We start from the raw sequence: 18,765 nt of genomic DNA, 5'->3' as shown, positions 1-18,765 counted from the left end.
TACAGAAAATATCTAATTCTAAAATCATTACGTCGGGAAAGGTCAACAAATAAAAGCATTGAAAATCGTAAAATATCCGCAGCACAAACGAAAAATTATAATTTTTTCACTCGTAGTAATAATGTTCGCAATAGTAAAAAAATATTTAGTCAATCTAACTAAGGTAAACATCGAGTTCATGAGCATAATTTTCATTTGTTATTAATATTTAAAACTGCAAATTTCTAAAAACATCTTTTTTTGTCTTTTTAGATTCCAAAGTGTCAGCAAAAAGACGAAAACAAGGTTCTGAGCGTAAACCCCGGCAAGCGTATAGTGCTAAACAGTTGGAAAGGTTAATTATAATGGTGAATTTTGCACAGAAATCATCAGTAATATTTTCTGTTTTTTCTTCCCAAAGGTTAGAAAACGAATTCAAGCAGGACAAGTACCTGTCGGTCAGCAAACGGCTTGAACTGTCGAAAACGCTAAATTTATCGGAGGTGCAAATAAAAACTTGGTTCCAAAACCGCCGCACCAAGTGGAAAAAACAGTTGACTTCCCGGTTGAAAATAGCTCACCGGCAGAGCCTCTACGCTAGTCAGTTCATCAATTCGAATTTCCCGTTCATATCAGCTTCCTCCAGTTTGGTGCAAGCTTCGATACTGAGTTTCAATGTCCCCAAAATGACTGACAAAAACATTGAAAGGCTCTTTTCCCAGTAACCGAATGTGTGTTAAGTAAGAACAATTAAATATAGGCATCTTTATTACTCAAAAACAAACTTTTATTTACTCATTTGCACTAAAACTGTACGAATAATATCCTTCACAAGATGCTCACAACACATGTTTTAACTAATCTACAGAGAACGTTTGTTATACTAAATTGTAGCAGATGACTAATCGAGTGCTTGACTTCCTGTACTAGGTAAGAAAAGGCATAAGAGGCCACTAGCTGTGGGAAAACCGAGAAAAAAGAATTATGAACAAGTTTTTTTTTCATGGAAAAAAGGCGATACTTACCAAATAACAATGCAGAAAAGACCGCTATTGGTACGACGCAGTTCAGATCGATAAGGTATCCAAAGAGCAGATTGCCGACCAACGCGCCTCCCCGCCCGAAAGTTAGTGATAAAGCAGCTGCCATCACCCTGGAAAATACAAACAATCGCTACTGTAAGAATAATTAATACAGAAAAAGTTTACAAACCTCAAGTTAGTTGGGAATAAGTCGACCATCACACAGTAAACCGTACTAATGGCCATGGAAGTGGTTGCTTCAAAAACACAAGATAGGATCAGATTTTGCATCGAATTCACGACGTAATAAAGTCCAACGGTAACGCCTCCAGCCAGCAAAAGGCTTGAAACTAAAAGAAAAATTGGATTAATTTTTCAGTGGATAATATAAGTGGAAAATCTCTACCCAAGAAAAATTTCGCTCCTAAACGATGAACGCACAGCGGCAGCCAGAAGCTGGTCGGGATGCATGCAATTCCTAGTATAACGGTGTGCAGATACACACTGGTGTCAATAGTTCCGCCGCAAAAGTCATCTACCAGCGTTCCGTTGACGTCGTCGAGCACGATCGACGAAACGTCGCACACCGAGGCGGACGTGTTGGGAAACTTCTCCTCGTACTGCTCGAACCGCTCGAACAGTTCCGGAAACCAGATCATCAGCGTGTAGTAGCTGCTGGTAATTCCGAACTGTATCAGACAGGTCAGCAGAGTATTCTTCAGGTGCGGTTTGAAGCACAGTGCCTTCGTTTGTTCCCAAATTTCAACGAACAGGATTTTCAGGTGTTTCTTCTTCCTAATGCTTAGCGTACGTTTCGATCTGTTGTGCGTCTCCATTATGGTGTTTGTTTTTTCGTTTCCTCTCAAACTTTTGATCTGGAATTTGGTTTTAAAAAAAATAATGTGAATTGATGGTTCCCTTATTGATGTGTGGTTTGGATTACTGGATATTCTGAGCGATCACGTCCTGAATTTGAACTGTAAATATCTTTGATGATTTCGAGCGCCAGGTCAGTTTCCCCGCATTCGATCAGAAACTTTGGACTTTCCGGAAACATGTACAGACTGCATCCTAAGACTAGGCTGTTTCAATAAAAACTTTAGCAGTAATTCCTCTAGATAGCGCAAAAAAATGGTACAAACCTGGGAAGAGAACACACTGCAACGAATAAATTCCAGCTGTTGAAAATCCACGATACGTTTGCATCATTCATAGTCCATTCATATCGAATGTGTAAACTCATAGGTATTATTAGCCAGGCAATAAGAGGAAGTATAATGATACCTGAAAAGTGCATTAATAGCATTGCCTTAGATCAGTCACAATGACAAATGAGACAAAAATGCTTCAAACTATTATAAATTACCTGCTGTCCAAAACATCTCCATCCAACAAAGAATCTGCGAAGACACGAAAAAGTTCCATTATGCTAAGTATCAAAGTAAACACTATGATAAAAAGTCAGCTTGACGAAAATAAAAAAAAATTACTAAAGAGACATTCATACTTTCGCTATTTTAATTCTCAGGTGAAACTGTACTTAAGGTCCCAGTTTTAAGCAATTTATTTTACAACAAACTGACTCAACATGCTCTTATTGCTATGTGTATTCACCTTCTCTCGATATTTTGTTGGTTGAAATTCCCCTAGATATGGGAAACAAATACCCATAGCCCCTGTAATTCTAAAAAAACAAAACAATAAAAATTGTCAAATGCGAAATAATAATTAAACGTAACTAAATGCAATTGTTTTATGTCCTTTTGGCAGAATTTAACAGCAATTTAAAAAAAACTAAAGACAAACAAATCAGTTTAATGCGCATGGTTCTGACAAATGGATAAACATCGAAGTAGTCCTAGCATTTCTTGCCCGTGTGATATGTCATGTCCAGACACTCTACAATATTTATTATTTTGAGCAAACTGGTGTAAACATTACAAGCTGGAACAACTTTTATAAGTTCAGTTGCTGATTAAGAACTAGTTCAAAACAATAAACACAATAATAATAAACATTTAACAATTAAGCTTGAAGCAGAGTGGCAAAATATGGCGCTAAACCACCGCGTAACCGTGCAAATAAATGTGTACTTAAAAAAATACCTACGCAAAGCCATTGATAAATCTAAGCAGCATAAAAACACTGAAGATTGGTGTCATTGACGATAAAAGTCCAGCAATTCCATCGAGTAGCAAAGCGGCCACCAGCACGATCCGCCGGCCTTTGGTGTCGGCGAGACAGCCCCAGAAGTACGAGCCGATTACCATGCCTGCAAGGAATCGAATCAGGAAAATAGCGTTACAGAAACTTAGTAAACTTATTACTGTACAGTTATAATATTTAATAACTAGCTGATTACCCGATCTTACTCGGGGCCCTTTGCCTCTCAGTTACTTGTACATCTCTTATTGTAACGAAAACTCTCATAATGCAAAAAACGAAACCCTTTTTTCATTTTAATGTGTCTATTCTCTTTGTCAGTTTCCTTTATTTTGTCCCCCAGTCACTTGTAAATCTGACTTCTTCTCGGTAATCCCTACAAATCGACAAAAAATCGTTTTTGAACCTTCCTTTTGTTAATGGCCACCCTATCCCTCCTTTCAGAAATCCAGCAACTTGTACAACTGTTATCATTCGAATTGCAAGAGGAACGCGTCTCTTTATCCATTTGAACCTTTCTTTCCCCTTGTAAGAGACCATCTCCCTCTTTTGTCAACCCCCCTGCGCTGATTCTTTTATGCCAAATTACATGTGATTGACAAACGACGTTTAATGAAGAACAGTCCAGAAGTTCCGGAGCTATGGCGAAACATACATTCATACTCACGTTCTTCGTCCTTCTACTTGTCGATTCTTTCCCAGTCAGCTCTCTCTTCTGTCACGTAGCTAATTATGCATTGGTTTGCTTTATGAAAATCACTATAATGGAAACTAAACAAAGGTCTTTTTTACCATACATATATTCCTCTTCGGTGGAACCCCCTCTTTTCTCTAATTTGCATAACTGCAATCGGTTTAAATGCAAGAAAAACGCATCTCCTTTTACTTAGCCCCTTGCTAGCCCCCATCCCCTTTTGGGAGCCTCCCAGTGCTGATTCCCTTATGTCAAGTGTGCAAAGTTTGATGAAGAGCCATCTAGGCGATTCGGAGTTAGGGCCTCCCCCCTGTTATGAACCCCCCTTTTGTCAACCCCTTAAGTTCTGAGTCCTTTATGTCAAGGAACATATGTGCCAAGTTTAGGATGTGCCAAGAGTTAGGACCTCCTCCCGCTGTGACGACCCTGTCTTAAAATTGACCATTTAAAAATAGTTAAGAAGAAAATGGGAGAAAAAAGTGAAAAAGAGGCATAAAAGAGGAGACAGAACAGAAAAAGAGGAAGAACGAAAGGGAAAAGAATAAATATGCAAGAAGATAAAGTAAACGAGGAAAACGAGAAGAACAATGAGGACAAACTGGACTGAAAAGGAGAAACAACGGACCAAAAAAGGTGAAAAAGGTAGAAAAAAACAGAAAAAAAGGAAAATTAAGAGAAAAAACAAATGAAAATGGAAGACAAAATAACAAAAATAAAGGAATAAAACGAAAAACAGAACAAAATAGAAAAGGGGGGAAAGTAGGACATAATAAGAGGAAGAACGGAACCGATGAAAACAAAAATAAACGAAATTAATGTGATAGAAAACGACACTGGAAAGGAGGAAAAACGAGCCTACCATCTAAGAAAAACGGAAGCAAAAATAAAACAGCAGAAAACAGAAAAAAACAAAAGGAAAATAAGACTGGAACGGGACAGGAAAATAAAAGGAAAAAGAAACAGTGGGCAGAAAACAGGAAAAACAAGAGAGGGAAGGAGGGAAGACGGAACAGACGGAAGGTGGCGGAAAATGTGGGAAACGGGAGAGAAAAAGAGGGAAAACGAAACAGTAAAGAGAAAATGAAACAGAAAACCGATAGAGGAAACGAGAAAGATAGGGAAAAAGAGATCAAACGGGATATGAAAAGAGAAAGAAGGGTTAAAATGGGAATGGAATAGGAAAATGGATCAAAAAAGGAGGAAAAAACCAGAAAGCCGGACCGAAGAAAACGGTAACACTGGATAGAAAAAGCCGAAAATGGGACGTAAAAAAGGGAGCCAAAAACAGAATAAATGCGATAAAGAAGAAGAAAAACAGGGCATCTAAAATGGGAAAAACCGACGAGCTGAAGACGAGAAATGCAAAGGAGGAGAGTTAGAAAACTGTAAAAGAAAAGAGGACAAAAGGAAAGAAAGTTACAAAAAATGAGTAAAGAACAAGAGGAAAAACAGGACTGAAAATAAAAGAAAATGAAACAGGCAGCAAAGGAAAATGGAATAATGAACCAAAGAAAAAAGAAAAATGGAACGCAAAGTCAACGGGATTGGAAAAGAGAAAGAAACAGCTTCTCTGTAAAACTAAGTTGAATAAGTTTTTCTCTTAATTTCAAAAGTAGTAATTATTTATTGCGATAATGTGGATTTTTGGCTCCTTAGGCATTTAAAGAAGATAGTGTCCGATTTCCTGTTTTTAAACAATATTCATAATCATTTGCGTCAAAACTCTTGCATGAATCATACTGCACATATTGTTTATCCTGCACAAAAAATACTCCAGACTTAAATATGCTAATTGTTCAAGGTAAACTTCTAATCAGGACCAACCCGAAGCGGAAGCACGGTTAACCAAATTCTGCCAACTAGACACCTAAATGTGCTAATTATGGAAAACTTTTGAGCGATGACTGGCTGTGTCGCTTTTTTGCGACCTCCAAAATTCCGAAATATTCAGGTGGTTGTTCTGCGAAAAGTAAAAACTAACCATAAAAGCGCTAATTGTGGGAGCAATCAGAAAAACGAACTTTTGATGATTCCTCCAGGTTTGGGCACATCTGGCCGTATTGGAATCAACTCAAATTGGAGCAAAATATTTAAGAATGAGTGTAAATCATTCAAACTTCCCAACCAACGGCAGGTGGCAGACAAACAGATGAGATGTGACCGTTCCGGTCGAATTCGTGGATCGCGCCAGAATGTTGCGCTCCGATTTGACTGATAGTTTACACACCTATTAGCTGTGACTAAATGTGTTGTTTTACGCGGCTGGTTTCAATTTCCACTGCAAAGGACAAAAGGCAGCTTAATTTGAGCAGTGAAGCAAGAGATATTTTAATGCACATTTGAAAAAAAATTGGCTTGAAGTTCACTAGCGTGACCAAACGCAAACAAAAGGTAGGTCCCCCGACCTTTCAGCAGAATGTTTCGGTATTATTTATTACTTGTCACAAAAATACCGGCTCGTTAGGTAACATCGAGCATTCGGCTGATGCAATTGGATCTAAAAATCAAATTGAACTAGAAATTAGACTGGGAGCTGAACTAGAAATAAAAGCTGAATTGGATTAGAAATCGGGCTTGACATAAAGCATTGAATTAGACTTGAAATTTAACTAATTTGGACTTGATTCTTTTTTCAAATAGAACAAGAAATTGGATTTAAAGTTAGATTTGAAATTGGACTTGAATTAGGAGTTATTTGGACTGGAAGTTTTACTTGGAAGTAGATATGAAAATGGAATTAAAAGAGAATTTTCAAATATTTGTATTCTCAAAAGAAACTGTGATGCTCCCTAATGTCAAGAAACTTTTGTGCCAAGTTTGATGAAAAATTGTCCAGGAATTTCGGAGTTATGACCTCCCCCCGTTATAAACTCCCTCTTTTGTCAACCACCTGAATTCTGATTCCCTCATGCCAAGGAACACATGTGCCAAGTTTGTTGAAGAACCGTCCAGGCATTTCGGAGTTAAGGCCCTTCCCCCCTGTTACGCCCTCTCCCCTCTTATCAACCCCCCAGTGCTGATTCCCTTATATCAAGGTATGTGTGCCAAGTTTGGTGGAGATCGGTAAAGGCGTTCTGGAGTTATGGTGGAACATACAAACATACTCACGCTCACTTTTATATATATATAGAAGATTATCGACATTCTACGACCTTTAATTTAATAGCGAAAATAATTGATCAATTTCATGCTCAACTGTTTACGTTGGCATCACTCCATATAAACCGTCCGTTCCCTTGGCAACGTAAAACAACGACGATCGCAGATTCGGAATTGCAATCGAAACGAAGTGAGTTTTTTCCTATCAATTCAAGTGAACAGATTGGGCAAAATCATTAGAATATCTTACTAAATAACTGTTCGGGCGGTAAACTGAAGTTTTCTGTACCTCAAGTTAAGTTACGCGAGTGATGTGATGAATGAAGCGGCCGAAAAAAAATTAATGAAAAATCGACGGTGAAAAAGTGAAAATATAGTGATGAATTTTAATTGGGCAGAAATCTCAATATTTAGTGTAATTTATGCCCCAAAAAGTAAAAGAACCTATAGAATGCAATGTTTAGTGCTATGAGTTGCAAGATCTTATTACGGTTAGCAGGTTAGTTGAACTGATTTTATCTTTTTGTGATGGTTTCCCGAGTCTATGGGAGCATGTTGGTACACTGAAGAAGGGAAGGGAAGGTTGATATTCGGTGCCATACTGATTGCCATAAATGTACTCTGACGACCTTGTCGTTAACTGAGAAAATTATCGTAAAATAACTAACTTTGCCATAATTAAATTAAAGTCTGCTGTCTCCGGAATCCACATAAAGATAGACACTAGCGTGCCCAGGCCCCACGTGCCACACCTTCTCTGTTAAACAAAGTAGTTTCTCTAACCCAGAAGTCCACAGGCTACTATTTTTGCGATAAGTATTAGTTGTGTTAAAACGAAAAAAAAACACTAAGCAAGAGAAACCAAACGGGAAAAGTAGAATAATGCGAGATAAAGCGGGGTACGCTGCTGAAAAGAAAACAGCTCAAGAAAAAATCTTGCTATTTACCGAAGAAATTTTGACAACTCCAATGCAAGCAACCACCTGTCATTTTTTCTTGTGGTAATAATTGCGCCGGATATTATTCCGTAAGGAAAAGTGACGTTTTAATTCACCTGCGTGTAAAACTGCGCCATCTGAACGTGAAATAATATTTCTTATGAAGTGCGTACTGCTTAAGAAATCGTAAACGAAATCGATTTCTTGAGCATTTCTTGTCCTATCTTTTTACCCATTACTTTTCAGCAGCGTACCCCGCTTAAAACAGAAAACAGCTAGAGGAAACGATAAAAACGGGAAAAGGAGGTCAAACGGGATATAAAAGGAGAAATATGTAACAAAAAAAACGACAAAATAGGACAGAAAAAGAAAGAAAACGCCGGAAATCCGTTTGGATCAAAGCAAAAGGTAAAGCGGAACAGAAAAAGGTGGAAAACGGGAGACAAAAGGAAAACCCGGAGAGGGAGACGGAAAAAGAGAGTCAAAAACAGAATGAAAAGACGGAAAACAAGACTTCAAAAAGAAGAAAGCGGAACAGAACACGAAAAACGAGAAGGAAAGACAAGTTAAAAAATTACGAAAACTGGAAATGAACAAAAGAAGAAAAGACTGAAAACGGGAAAGAAAATACCAAGAAAAAAAAACAAGTGAAAAGCATGAAGGAAACCAGAAGAGAAAAAAGAAAAATGGAACGGGAGACGAAGAAAAACTAAACATCGAAACAGGGAAAACGAAGAAGGAAAAACGAGACTCTTTTTCCCTCAAAACGGACGAAAATCAAGAAAACAAACCAACCAACCAAAACCAACAGCAAAGGAGGAAAAAAACGGAACAAAAAAAAACAGGAAAACCTGGATTGGAAGAAAAGAGGTAAAACACGTGAGAGAGTAAGACGAATAGTTTCAATTTTAGTTTCAAGTAAAACTTCTTCTCTAATTTCAAATCCATGTCCCGTTTGAAGTGAAATTTCAAGTTCAAATTACTCCAACATCAAGTCTAATTCAATGTCCAATGTCAAGTTCAATTTTAAGTTAAATTAAATGCTGATTTATGTCACGTAGCAAATTTAGCTCCCGTTTTAGGTTCAATTATAAGTCAAAATTAATGATTTCAAGTCCAGTTTTAACTACAATAGGAACTTTCATTTCAAGTCTAATTTCTTCTCTTTTTGAAAATGAACATCTCAAGCATCAGCATCTCAAACCTCCGCATCTCAAAGTGATTCATCGTCTCCTGTCATCGTAAAAATAAATAAATAAATTTGGGACCCGTCAAATGGCCGCTTAGGGCACGTTCAGAGCCGTAGCGTAACATTGGCGCGCCCTTGGTGGAAATCCAATTTGCCCAAACTTTGTACCCACGAAACAATACCGAACGAAACAATAGCGACTGGAACATTTTCTTCTCGCTGATGGTCACCTACAGAAGGATTTTGGGGAGATATACTTGACGTCATCGCTTATCTTGTTGGTTGGGGACGTAAAGTACTCGGTCCTCTGCCAGTCGTTACCGCCCAGCGTGAAGTAGTTTTCGTCGCCCATTACCGCGACATCGTGCTTAGCCGGAAAGATGTTTTCACCAGCGCCTTCAGCCGTTCGCCGGGCGATTGAATGCTATCCGACACAGCCAGCATCAACTCATGCTTCTGCATAAAAATGTCCATTTTGGCCCAGTACTTCTTCACCGTTCAGCTGGTTGCTCCGACCTCCCGGCCCAAGGCACGGAACGATGAGTCCACCTTGCTCTCACCATGTCCAACTTCTTCGTTGCGAGGTGGAGCTGGCAGTACGAACAAAGCATCGAGCGTAATTGTTTGACTGTTTTCGCCATGGCTGCTGCGTGAAAATCAACTGATAACGTCAAGCTTTTCAATGCAATGCTTTACTGAAATGTAGACCCTTTTTAGTGCCCCCAAAAGCTAGCGGGGCAGTCTGGCACGCTACGGCGCCGCAAGAGCGTTGCAATTTTTTTTTGCTTTTTACTATTGTTATTATTTTTGCAGAAGGTAGATACATCAAGTCTTTGGTTCATGTGAACAATTTTAACACTTTAAATGCTGCGCAGATCAATGTTGTTACGAAATAGGATCCCAAATTTTGAAAGATTTTTTTCCTCTATATACAAAGTGTTTTAAAATAAGTTGCTTAAATTACTTCTAGATAGATAGATTATTCAGCTACAAACCTTCAGAGAAAAGTATAATAATTACAAGAAGATTTATGATCCCCGCAGGACGCCAGTAATCAAAATAAACGTTTTATGTGTGAAAATAAAAACGCACGTGTTTGGCACTCATTCAGCACTTTGCAGGTGATTGCGTTTGGTTGTGATGGTACAAGCATATGTCATAGACAGTTTTCACAAGCTAGTTTCAATCACAAGCTAGTATTATGACAGATTCCTTATCGTGTTTCGAACGTTTCGAAGGATAAAATAAAACAGTTAAAACCGTGGATGTCACATAGGTTCAGTTGATCAAAGTAAACCGCGAACAAAATATGTCTTTACACGACGCTGCCTGTCATTATTCGGTGATTGATTCCATTATTAATTTAGTCAAGTGTTTACATAAATTGGCACATTTTTTCGAAGTAATGTATGTAAAAAATTGTGTGTGTATTTGAATGGCTCGACAAATGTAACAAGGGAAGACAGCAAACCTCCAAATGTACGTCAAATTTAACGCATTTCGAAGCTGTTGGCGCTTTCGGTAGGACGCTGGCTAATCCCCTAATCCCTAATTTACAAGTGCATTGCGTTTTTCCCAAGGGTTCTGAAACTGCAAGACGCACCAAGCCGGATGAATCACGCGCTTTATTAGCGCTCTAGTCATGCTCTTTTGGCATTTTATTTGCTCAGTCCCCGCCGGATATCGCCGAAAGTTTTCCACAATTAGCGCCTCAATGTCTGGTGTTATTTTTTCACTAAACAAGCGTGCTATGTGCGAGACCGCCGCTAATCTATATACAAATACAATAAAAAAAATACATTTGCATGTACAAGCCGTTATGTGGATAGCATCAAACAGATACATGATGCTGAATAACATTTTGAGTTCAGATGTTTTTGGGCTTCCGTTGCGAACATAACAATCTATGATCCATCTGATAACAATTGTTTCATGTAAATTTTAGTTCAGCCGAACTGTCAGGTATAAGTCAAAATTAAAATATGAAATGTAATAAAAACAATCCCACTGTGACAAACAACCGGTGCCCATTGCGAACCATAAAACGGCACGTGAGCTTAGCAATTCTAGGATCGGTCGTATTTTTCCCCGATCAAGCACGACCACCATCAGCACCGCTGCCGCCGCCGCCACTATTTTAAGCTTATTCCCAACGGCTCCAACTATATATGTGTACCAAGCAGATCATTCATCACTTACCTAACATTGGTGCAGCCGTAAGCCAACCTTTATCTTCTGACGTCATTTGAAAATCACAAGTCGCCGACGGTAGAACAAAAGAAAGAATTGTTATACCGATCGCCGTGTTTGCATAGATCAAACCACAAACCATCAACAGGAGGAAGTGGAATTTTCCGAATCCGGTTAGGATTAGTGCATTTTCGTAATCGGCACTGCCTTCTTCTATGAAATCCAATCCTGGAAGAGAGTAAGCAGCGAATGATTTCTTCGTTTTACGTCACTTGTTACTAATTGTATTTATTACCCATTTTTATAATTGATTACTTTTCCCGTGATCGATTACTTTCCTTGAACTGTTATGAAACTTTCTTCTACCGCGAAGGCAACCTTTCAGTGTGACAATATCTCTCTATTGCAGTAGTAATTTTGTTGACTACTGAACTACTGAACGGTTTTCTTGGTGTTGTACTGTATAGTTTAAATTCAAACTGTAGTGCACTAGAAGAATGTGGAATGGTCGTTGTCGAAGTTATTTCACCGTGGAAAATGTTATTATTTTAATGGGGGGCCATTTCTCTTCACAACAAACAACACAATACTTCTGGATGACGCGGACAACTACAACTTGGGCACTTGATTGATGGGCGCCGATAAAGCTGTTGGGGTTCTTTGTCACCATTAAATTACGTCACAACATGATCAACTAGTTGAAGAAGCTTTGCCAAGTTTTAGTTGTGAGGAGGAGTGGCCGTTACTTTTCAGTTCGAAAAAATCACAAAATTTTACCTTGAATATTTATTTTTTCTTGAACATCTTCGCACAATACACAAAACTGGAACAAACGATCTTCTCAATCTTAGTTGTGTAACTAAATAGGGTATACATGTATTTCTAGCTTAAGATTAGTGTTCCTATTCGAATGTTCACAACACTGAATGGTACCAGATCAACTAATCGTTCATTAATTGTTTCATAAATTGAGCATTATACTCGGATCACAATTGAATAGAAACTATCAGCCGAGTTGCCTGGTGATCATCAGCAGTGTAAAACTGCGCACTTGACTTTCACGAATAGTAAAAATAAAATTCCTCTAGGGTTGCTAAATCGTGGCTAATAAAGCAGCAATTCGGTTGGACTAGACGCCAGGATTGCAGTGACAGTGCATCCACTTTCATTGAGCGCACATTTTAAACTGAAAGCATCTTACAGCATACATTTTTATAAAATTAGAAGCCAGTTCCGCGTGTATACACGTAACATTACACAACTATCTCGCCTTGTAATATGTATATTGTACGATATATTCAGTTGTTTGTCTTAAATTTTGTATATAAAATGATGCAGGTTGTTGACCAGCTGAGACGAACATCCGCGGATGTCAGTAAGGAACGAAGAAGAACCGGGAGGAGGGAGACTTTGCCACAGTAATCTACTTTGTCGGCAGGCAGTTGTAATGCGACCCCCGAGGGAACGAAATGTCGCCTTGCTAATCACGAATATAGCGAATAACAAGCCCCACTCTGGCGTGGAAACGCAAGTATACTAACAATGAATGAACGAATGAATGTGTGTAGATGTTGTTTTTGTCCGACTATAATAGGTATCCTTAAACTTGCACTTGAATTTCGACTGTTTATGAGAAAATCGTGCACGCGAGGAACCAGCCAATAGTTCATTGCCGTTTAAAACGGTGTCTGTTAGATGTTAAATGAAAAAAAAAAATGTTTTCAAGGAAACCAAACCTAATGGACAACTGATTTATCAAATGTGACAAGTTGTTATCACTGTACCGGAGGTTTCTACATTGTAACATCGAGTTAATTAATTCTCTGGAGACCGAAGGAAGAGCCGCACAGTTAAAGTAGCCACAAATCAGTGGCCGCTGGCGGACGCGTCTCAAACGATGCCATAGAAGAAAATGGTTTGCCTGCTGCTGCATTTGGGGTTAGAGTTTCAACCGGTACAACAATTGAAACAACGGTACGATTCACAGTGTGAGCCTTCGAAATAGTTTTTTCGACAGCCTATTGCGTGCACTTGATGCAATTATTCCGATAATATACCTACGTACAATTTCAGCAAAAAACAATTACAATTTTCAGTCACATTTTTTAAACTGTGAACAACGTTAAGCAACACAAACTATCTTCGGTCATTGAATCTGTCATTCTGTAACAATTGGAAACAGGTTTCTATTGTTAGCTGAGAGTGGGATCAGCTTGTATTAACCCTTGATCGTCCATGGTGGCGTAAGGGGGAGAAACTAGCTCAATTATAGATAGGTTGTTGCAATATTTTTGTCACTGCAATAGTTTATAGCAACTCTGAAAAATCGAAGTAAGCGACGGTCGAGGATGGACTCGTTTTTCGTTTTGTTGCGGATGGTTCTAATTGGCGTTGAGTGCTTCTTCGTGATGTTAATCCGGTCAGATGTATCTGTGCGAAGGGCATGACGATTGAGAACCATTTTGAAAGCGGTGGAGCCACTGCCGTGCCCAGACCTAAACAGAAGGTGGGGCACCGATCTTTCAAAAGCATGGTGTTTCCTGAAAACTATCAAGTATTCGCAGGATGGCGAATCTATTTCACTTAAAATTATCCTTGATTGGAATTAAATTAGACATGAAATGGGATATAAAATGGGACATTTTATCCCATTAAAATCAAATTTGAATTGAACTTGAGATCGGAGTCAGGCAGGCACGTACTTTGAAAAAGTTTCAAAATTAGTCCATAATTAATCCAGTTCAGTGCAAATCCGATCTTACTTAGTCTAAATCTTATCGAAATTAGTTCAAATCCGACCAAAATTTTCTAAAGCCAATCAAAGTTAGTCCAAAGCTACTTCAAATCAGCGCAAATCCTAATTTGGTTCGTGGTTCGAATCCAATCGAATAGAAATTAGTCGAAATCCAACCCAAATACAATCCAAATCGGTCCAAATCCTATCTAATTTAGTCTAAATCTAATTAGAATTATTCCAAATCCGACCAAATTCACCCGAATATCCAATCGAAAATTGTCTGAATTCAATTTAATTCGGTCCAAATCCGATTCTAATCAGTCCAAATTCAATCACATTTCGTTTAAATCCAATCTTGTCCGACCAAATTGGTCCAAATCCGACCAAAATGATCCAAATAGACATCGACATAGGTCTAAAGCTTCTCCAAATGAGCGCAAATCCGGCTAAATTAACTCGAATCCAATAGAAAATTCCAATGCAGCAAGATTTCGAATTTGGCAACAAAAGCGTGTCGCCTATGCCAAAATCAAGACCCTTTTTTGGAAATGGGTCAAAAATAGGTCTAATATGACTAATTAATGAATTCTTTTCTAATGAAAATTTTCTACGATTGCAAGTATTTTATGCTCGAAAAGCCGAGCGAGAACTATCAGGACGACGCAAGAAGTTTTTTTTTGATACCCGGCGGTAAGACGTAGTCCAACATCAATAAAACTATTACCTTTCGAAGCATTCTACAATCACAAACTTTTTTTAATGTACCTACTGATGTCATCATTTTGGGTCATTTCGAGCATTTATGCGGAGATTGAGTGATGTTAAAGCTTATTTTTGGAAGCGAAATACTTTGCGTTGCCAAAAACGAATACTTTTGTTGCCTTTACTTTGGCTTTACCTGAACAAACAGCAGTGTAGTCTTCGAAACCGGGTGGGGTAGATACGATACGCTGACAGAGCAACAGATGATGTTGTCCAAACCGGTTGGCTGCAAATGAGGATCATTATGAGGACGCGCAGTATCTGGCATAACTTCGGGAGGACATATACCCTCTTTGGCTTTACCTGATCGAAAAAGAGCGATGCTTCCATTAGTCCTATTTGTTACCGTTATGGGCGTTGGTTGCTAGGTTGAGTAGTCAATCCTGAGCTTTGACTTCTGCATTCGTTTTTGGTACATCGGGTACTTCGAACTCCAGGAGGGGTGATCCGTTTTTAGTCAGCGGTTGGTAATTTCTTTTGTTAGATATAAAAACTTTAAAATATACCCAAACAAAGACAGTTAGTTCTCAAGTGCAGAAGAGCTAAATATATTTTAAGGTACATTACTTTTCCGAAAGGGGGAGGGTGTGGTATCGAAGAATACGAGAGCACGACCGTCAGAGAAAAAGAAACTGCTGATCTGTTCCCCAAGAAACCTAGGGCTGACCTGCTGAAGATAACGAAGTTAGGGGAGAACGTGGTAAAAACCAGATACAAAAAGGCGACGAAATACTCTTCGAGCTCTGAAGAAGAGCCCTGCTTTTGAGGGAGAAGTACGACGACCAATAGGATTCGGAATTTCTTGCAATTAGTGTTTTTGTTTCCTTGTTTTTTTTCTATTTTTGTCAATATGAGTTGCGTAACAAGTAGTGTTTGCATCGACATGCATCGGAATAAAACGAGAGCATGAGGAAATTCTTAAAGATTACATGCTTCCCGCCCGCAGTAGTTGCCAATTTAGCTTCGATATTGAACTCAATCTAAAGGAGCGTGGTTCAGCAGTAAACATTGCTTTCAAAACAGATTACATTACAAACTAACGTGAATCAACATTCGGCTCTAAATCATAGACTCAACAGAGTTTAACAATCGAAAGTAGCTCTATACCGCAGCCACTGCTATCGTAATGAAAAGCCATACACCTTCACTGTTTGACGATGATGTTTACATTGTGTTTACAGTCAAATCAAGCATAACAGAGTCGACACTGGTTGACATTTCGAACCAAATGGAACCATTTGACGGATTTACACCAGAAATCGCGACTGCCCTTGATCAAGCAAAGCACTTAGATAAATTCGAATGTCCAGAATTGCCCAAATGTATCTCCAATGTAATAAAGCGAATTTCGCATTTGAAGTAGAATTGTACTCTGAGGAAAACATTTTAACCTTCCTGGTTCCTGACTACTAGTAGATCACGATTCACTGGATGATGTTTTTTTTCTCTTGTCCAGTCAAATCAGAGAAAGAAGAAAAATGGGACACCTCTTACCAGATTGTTCCAGAAAAGATCAAACACTAGGATTTAATCCCGGAAACAGAGAAAGCGAAAGAGTTCCGGACACAAGAGAGAAACGAGACATTGTAACAGAAGTAAAACAAAAGGGCAAGACTCCCGAAAAGAGCTCCGGCACCAGGTTATGAGCACTAATGATTTGTTGAAACTAAACAAAAAAAGAACCTAAACGAAACAATTTGACGTGTTAATTGCGATCGAGTCGCTGGCCAATAACTTTTTAAAATATAAAGCTTTATGCCCTAACAGAGACAGTCAGTTGGCCAGTGAAAATGAGTTAAGTAGGGGAAAGTCGTCATGGTTGGGCCGTCTTTTGGTCTATGAATTCCATTTTAAAAGAATTTTGGAAATTTAACAAAGGTCTAAGTACGAACTATTAATAAGACCTTTGTTAAATTTCCTTTCCTTTGTTAAAGTTTCTTTTGAAATGAGATTTGTGGACCAAAAGATGGCCACGACCATGACGACATTCTCCTATATTTCAAAGTGCATAATTCTTCCGTAAGGGGGAAGGTGTGTCACCAAAGAACATGAGAGCATAGTCACCAGAAAAAAAAAATGCTGATGTCCTCCCCTGGAGAGCTGGACATCAATTGGGCTTCAAGATGCACATGAAACCAGACTTGAATTTGACCCTAACATCGCGTATTAAATTTCACTTGAAATTAAACTTGAAATCGCAGTTGAAAATGGAACCAAATTAGACTTGAAATTGGACCTAAAATGGGTCATTAAATTAAACTTGAGATCGGGGCCGGAATCGGAAAGAATTTGAACATGAAATTAGCTTTAAAATGGGACATTGAAAATGAACCTCAATTGTTAATTATTCAATATCGGCCAATCGAATTGACGATTCCCGACTTTGTAGTTGCATTTTGAGAAATTATTTTGTTATACATCAAATTTGTTACAGACAGTTGGAGCACTGCCCCAATGTGCCCCAGCCTAGACACGCCAGTATCCAGTTTAATTTAAATTCGTGCCAGGATAACGAAAATTCTGGAAATGTAAATGTATAAATGTAATCATGCAGGGCTGATTGTTAATGAAGCTGTCCTCGGAATGGAGGGGGAAGCCTGTATGACCGGACAGCCTCTTTTCCCGGACACTAGTGTTTTGCCATAAATGAAGAATGATAAAAATAACTAGAGAGAAAAGTTGAGCGAGAATCGAGAGCGAGAAAGGAGAGAGAGAGAGAGAGAGAGAGAGAGAGAGAGAGAGAGAGAGAGAGAGAGAGAGAGAGAGAGAGAGAGAGAGAGAGAGCAGCGGTGTTATTAAGCAAATTATCTCGACGCCACAGCGAAATTGAGTGAAGACCAAGAGGCGACCCGAGAAAGGACTAGCGAGCATTCGGTCTCGGGAATGTCCTATCGCCGGAGAACACTTCGTCGGTGTAGAGCAGATCCGCCGTTGGGGACTGCTTGGGTAGTCTCTAGCGAAAATAGGAGATTATTAGCTCACGAAGAGGTGCAAAATGGCTGGGACAATGGCTTAAGAATCGGTGTCGGAACACCTTCCACCGTCGGGAAACTCTCCGCTGGTCTAGGGCAGGCCAGGAACTACTCCAGTAGATTGTGGCGGAATGAAGCATAGTAACATTCGCTCTAGCAACGATATCCTACGAGGGTGGCCGTGAAGCCCGCTTCGACGTCAATATTGAAAATTGATTTAGAAGCAACTTACTTTACTTAATTTTACTTTAGTGGCAACGGTCCGTTACCGATCCTGCGCCGAACGAATTTAGAAGCCAATTAATCGCTAATGCTGTGTGCATACATATCGCTACCTACACATTCGTGAGCACACACTCTTGCGTCTTTCTGCACAGCCCGCTTATGAATCCAACAGCTCGTGAGCTTGTGAGTAGTCAACAGATCGCGACCGGCACACAGGGATATATAGCTACAGATTTTACTTTACTTCTTCTTTTCTTCTTCATTTTACGTCACCGCTTACAAACGTGGGAAAGAGTGCGAGCCTCACGAGCGATCGTTATCAACTGTTTGGGATAGAACGACAAGCGAGAGCAGCGACCCTGGTTGATAGCCAATGCACACTAGCGAAAACTTTTTATTAATTTTTTTTTATTATAGTCACTTTAACAGCTTAGGTCATTCGTGACTTCTGCGGGGTTGGGATTAGAACCCGGGTCCTCGGTGTAAGAGGCGTAAATGCTAGCCACTAAGCCGGGATTGACCCCTTAGCGAAAGCTTATCGTAGTGCATGAACAAGAAAAACAAGAAAGAGAGTCCAAAGAGATGCCCATGCATGTCTATTTGTTAGAACGAGTACGCACGTGTGGGAAAATTAGATCACACGAGTGCTGGCTTTGCAACACTGATCGGCGTATGTTTCGATAGGTAACGGAGAAGTGTGTGTACCGTGGACAAGTGTGGTTACGAAGCCACTTACACCTATCCTGCGAGGGTAGTCATAAAAAATGGACGTTAAATTAGTCGTCATTTAATGGG

General features: G+C 39.2%; 1 protein-coding gene across 1 annotated transcript; it reads right to left on the bottom strand.

Annotated features, from left to right (window-relative positions):
- Window positions 1-880: 880 nt before the first annotated feature.
- LOC128732452 (synaptic vesicle glycoprotein 2C-like) lies at window positions 881-11,573 on the bottom strand. Its single transcript, XM_053825702.1, has 11 exons — window positions 11,570-11,573; window positions 11,284-11,502; window positions 3,111-3,273; window positions 2,616-2,685; window positions 2,368-2,401; window positions 2,144-2,285; window positions 1,945-2,083; window positions 1,408-1,876; window positions 1,192-1,351; window positions 1,005-1,132; window positions 881-936 (listed from the first exon to the last, which is right to left on the bottom strand). The coding sequence occupies exons 1-11, from the start codon at window positions 11,571-11,573 to the stop codon at window positions 881-883; spliced, it is 1,584 nt and encodes a 527-aa protein (XP_053681677.1).
- Window positions 11,574-18,765: the final 7,192 nt, after the last annotated feature.

The sequence above is a fragment of the Sabethes cyaneus genome, chromosome 1 (assembly GCF_943734655.1).
Source record: "Sabethes cyaneus chromosome 1, idSabCyanKW18_F2, whole genome shotgun sequence".
In the NCBI taxonomy this organism is placed as follows: domain Eukaryota; kingdom Metazoa; phylum Arthropoda; class Insecta; order Diptera; family Culicidae; genus Sabethes; species Sabethes cyaneus.
Note: the sequence above shows the minus strand (reverse complement) of the source record. Positions and strands in the feature narration are given on the sequence as shown.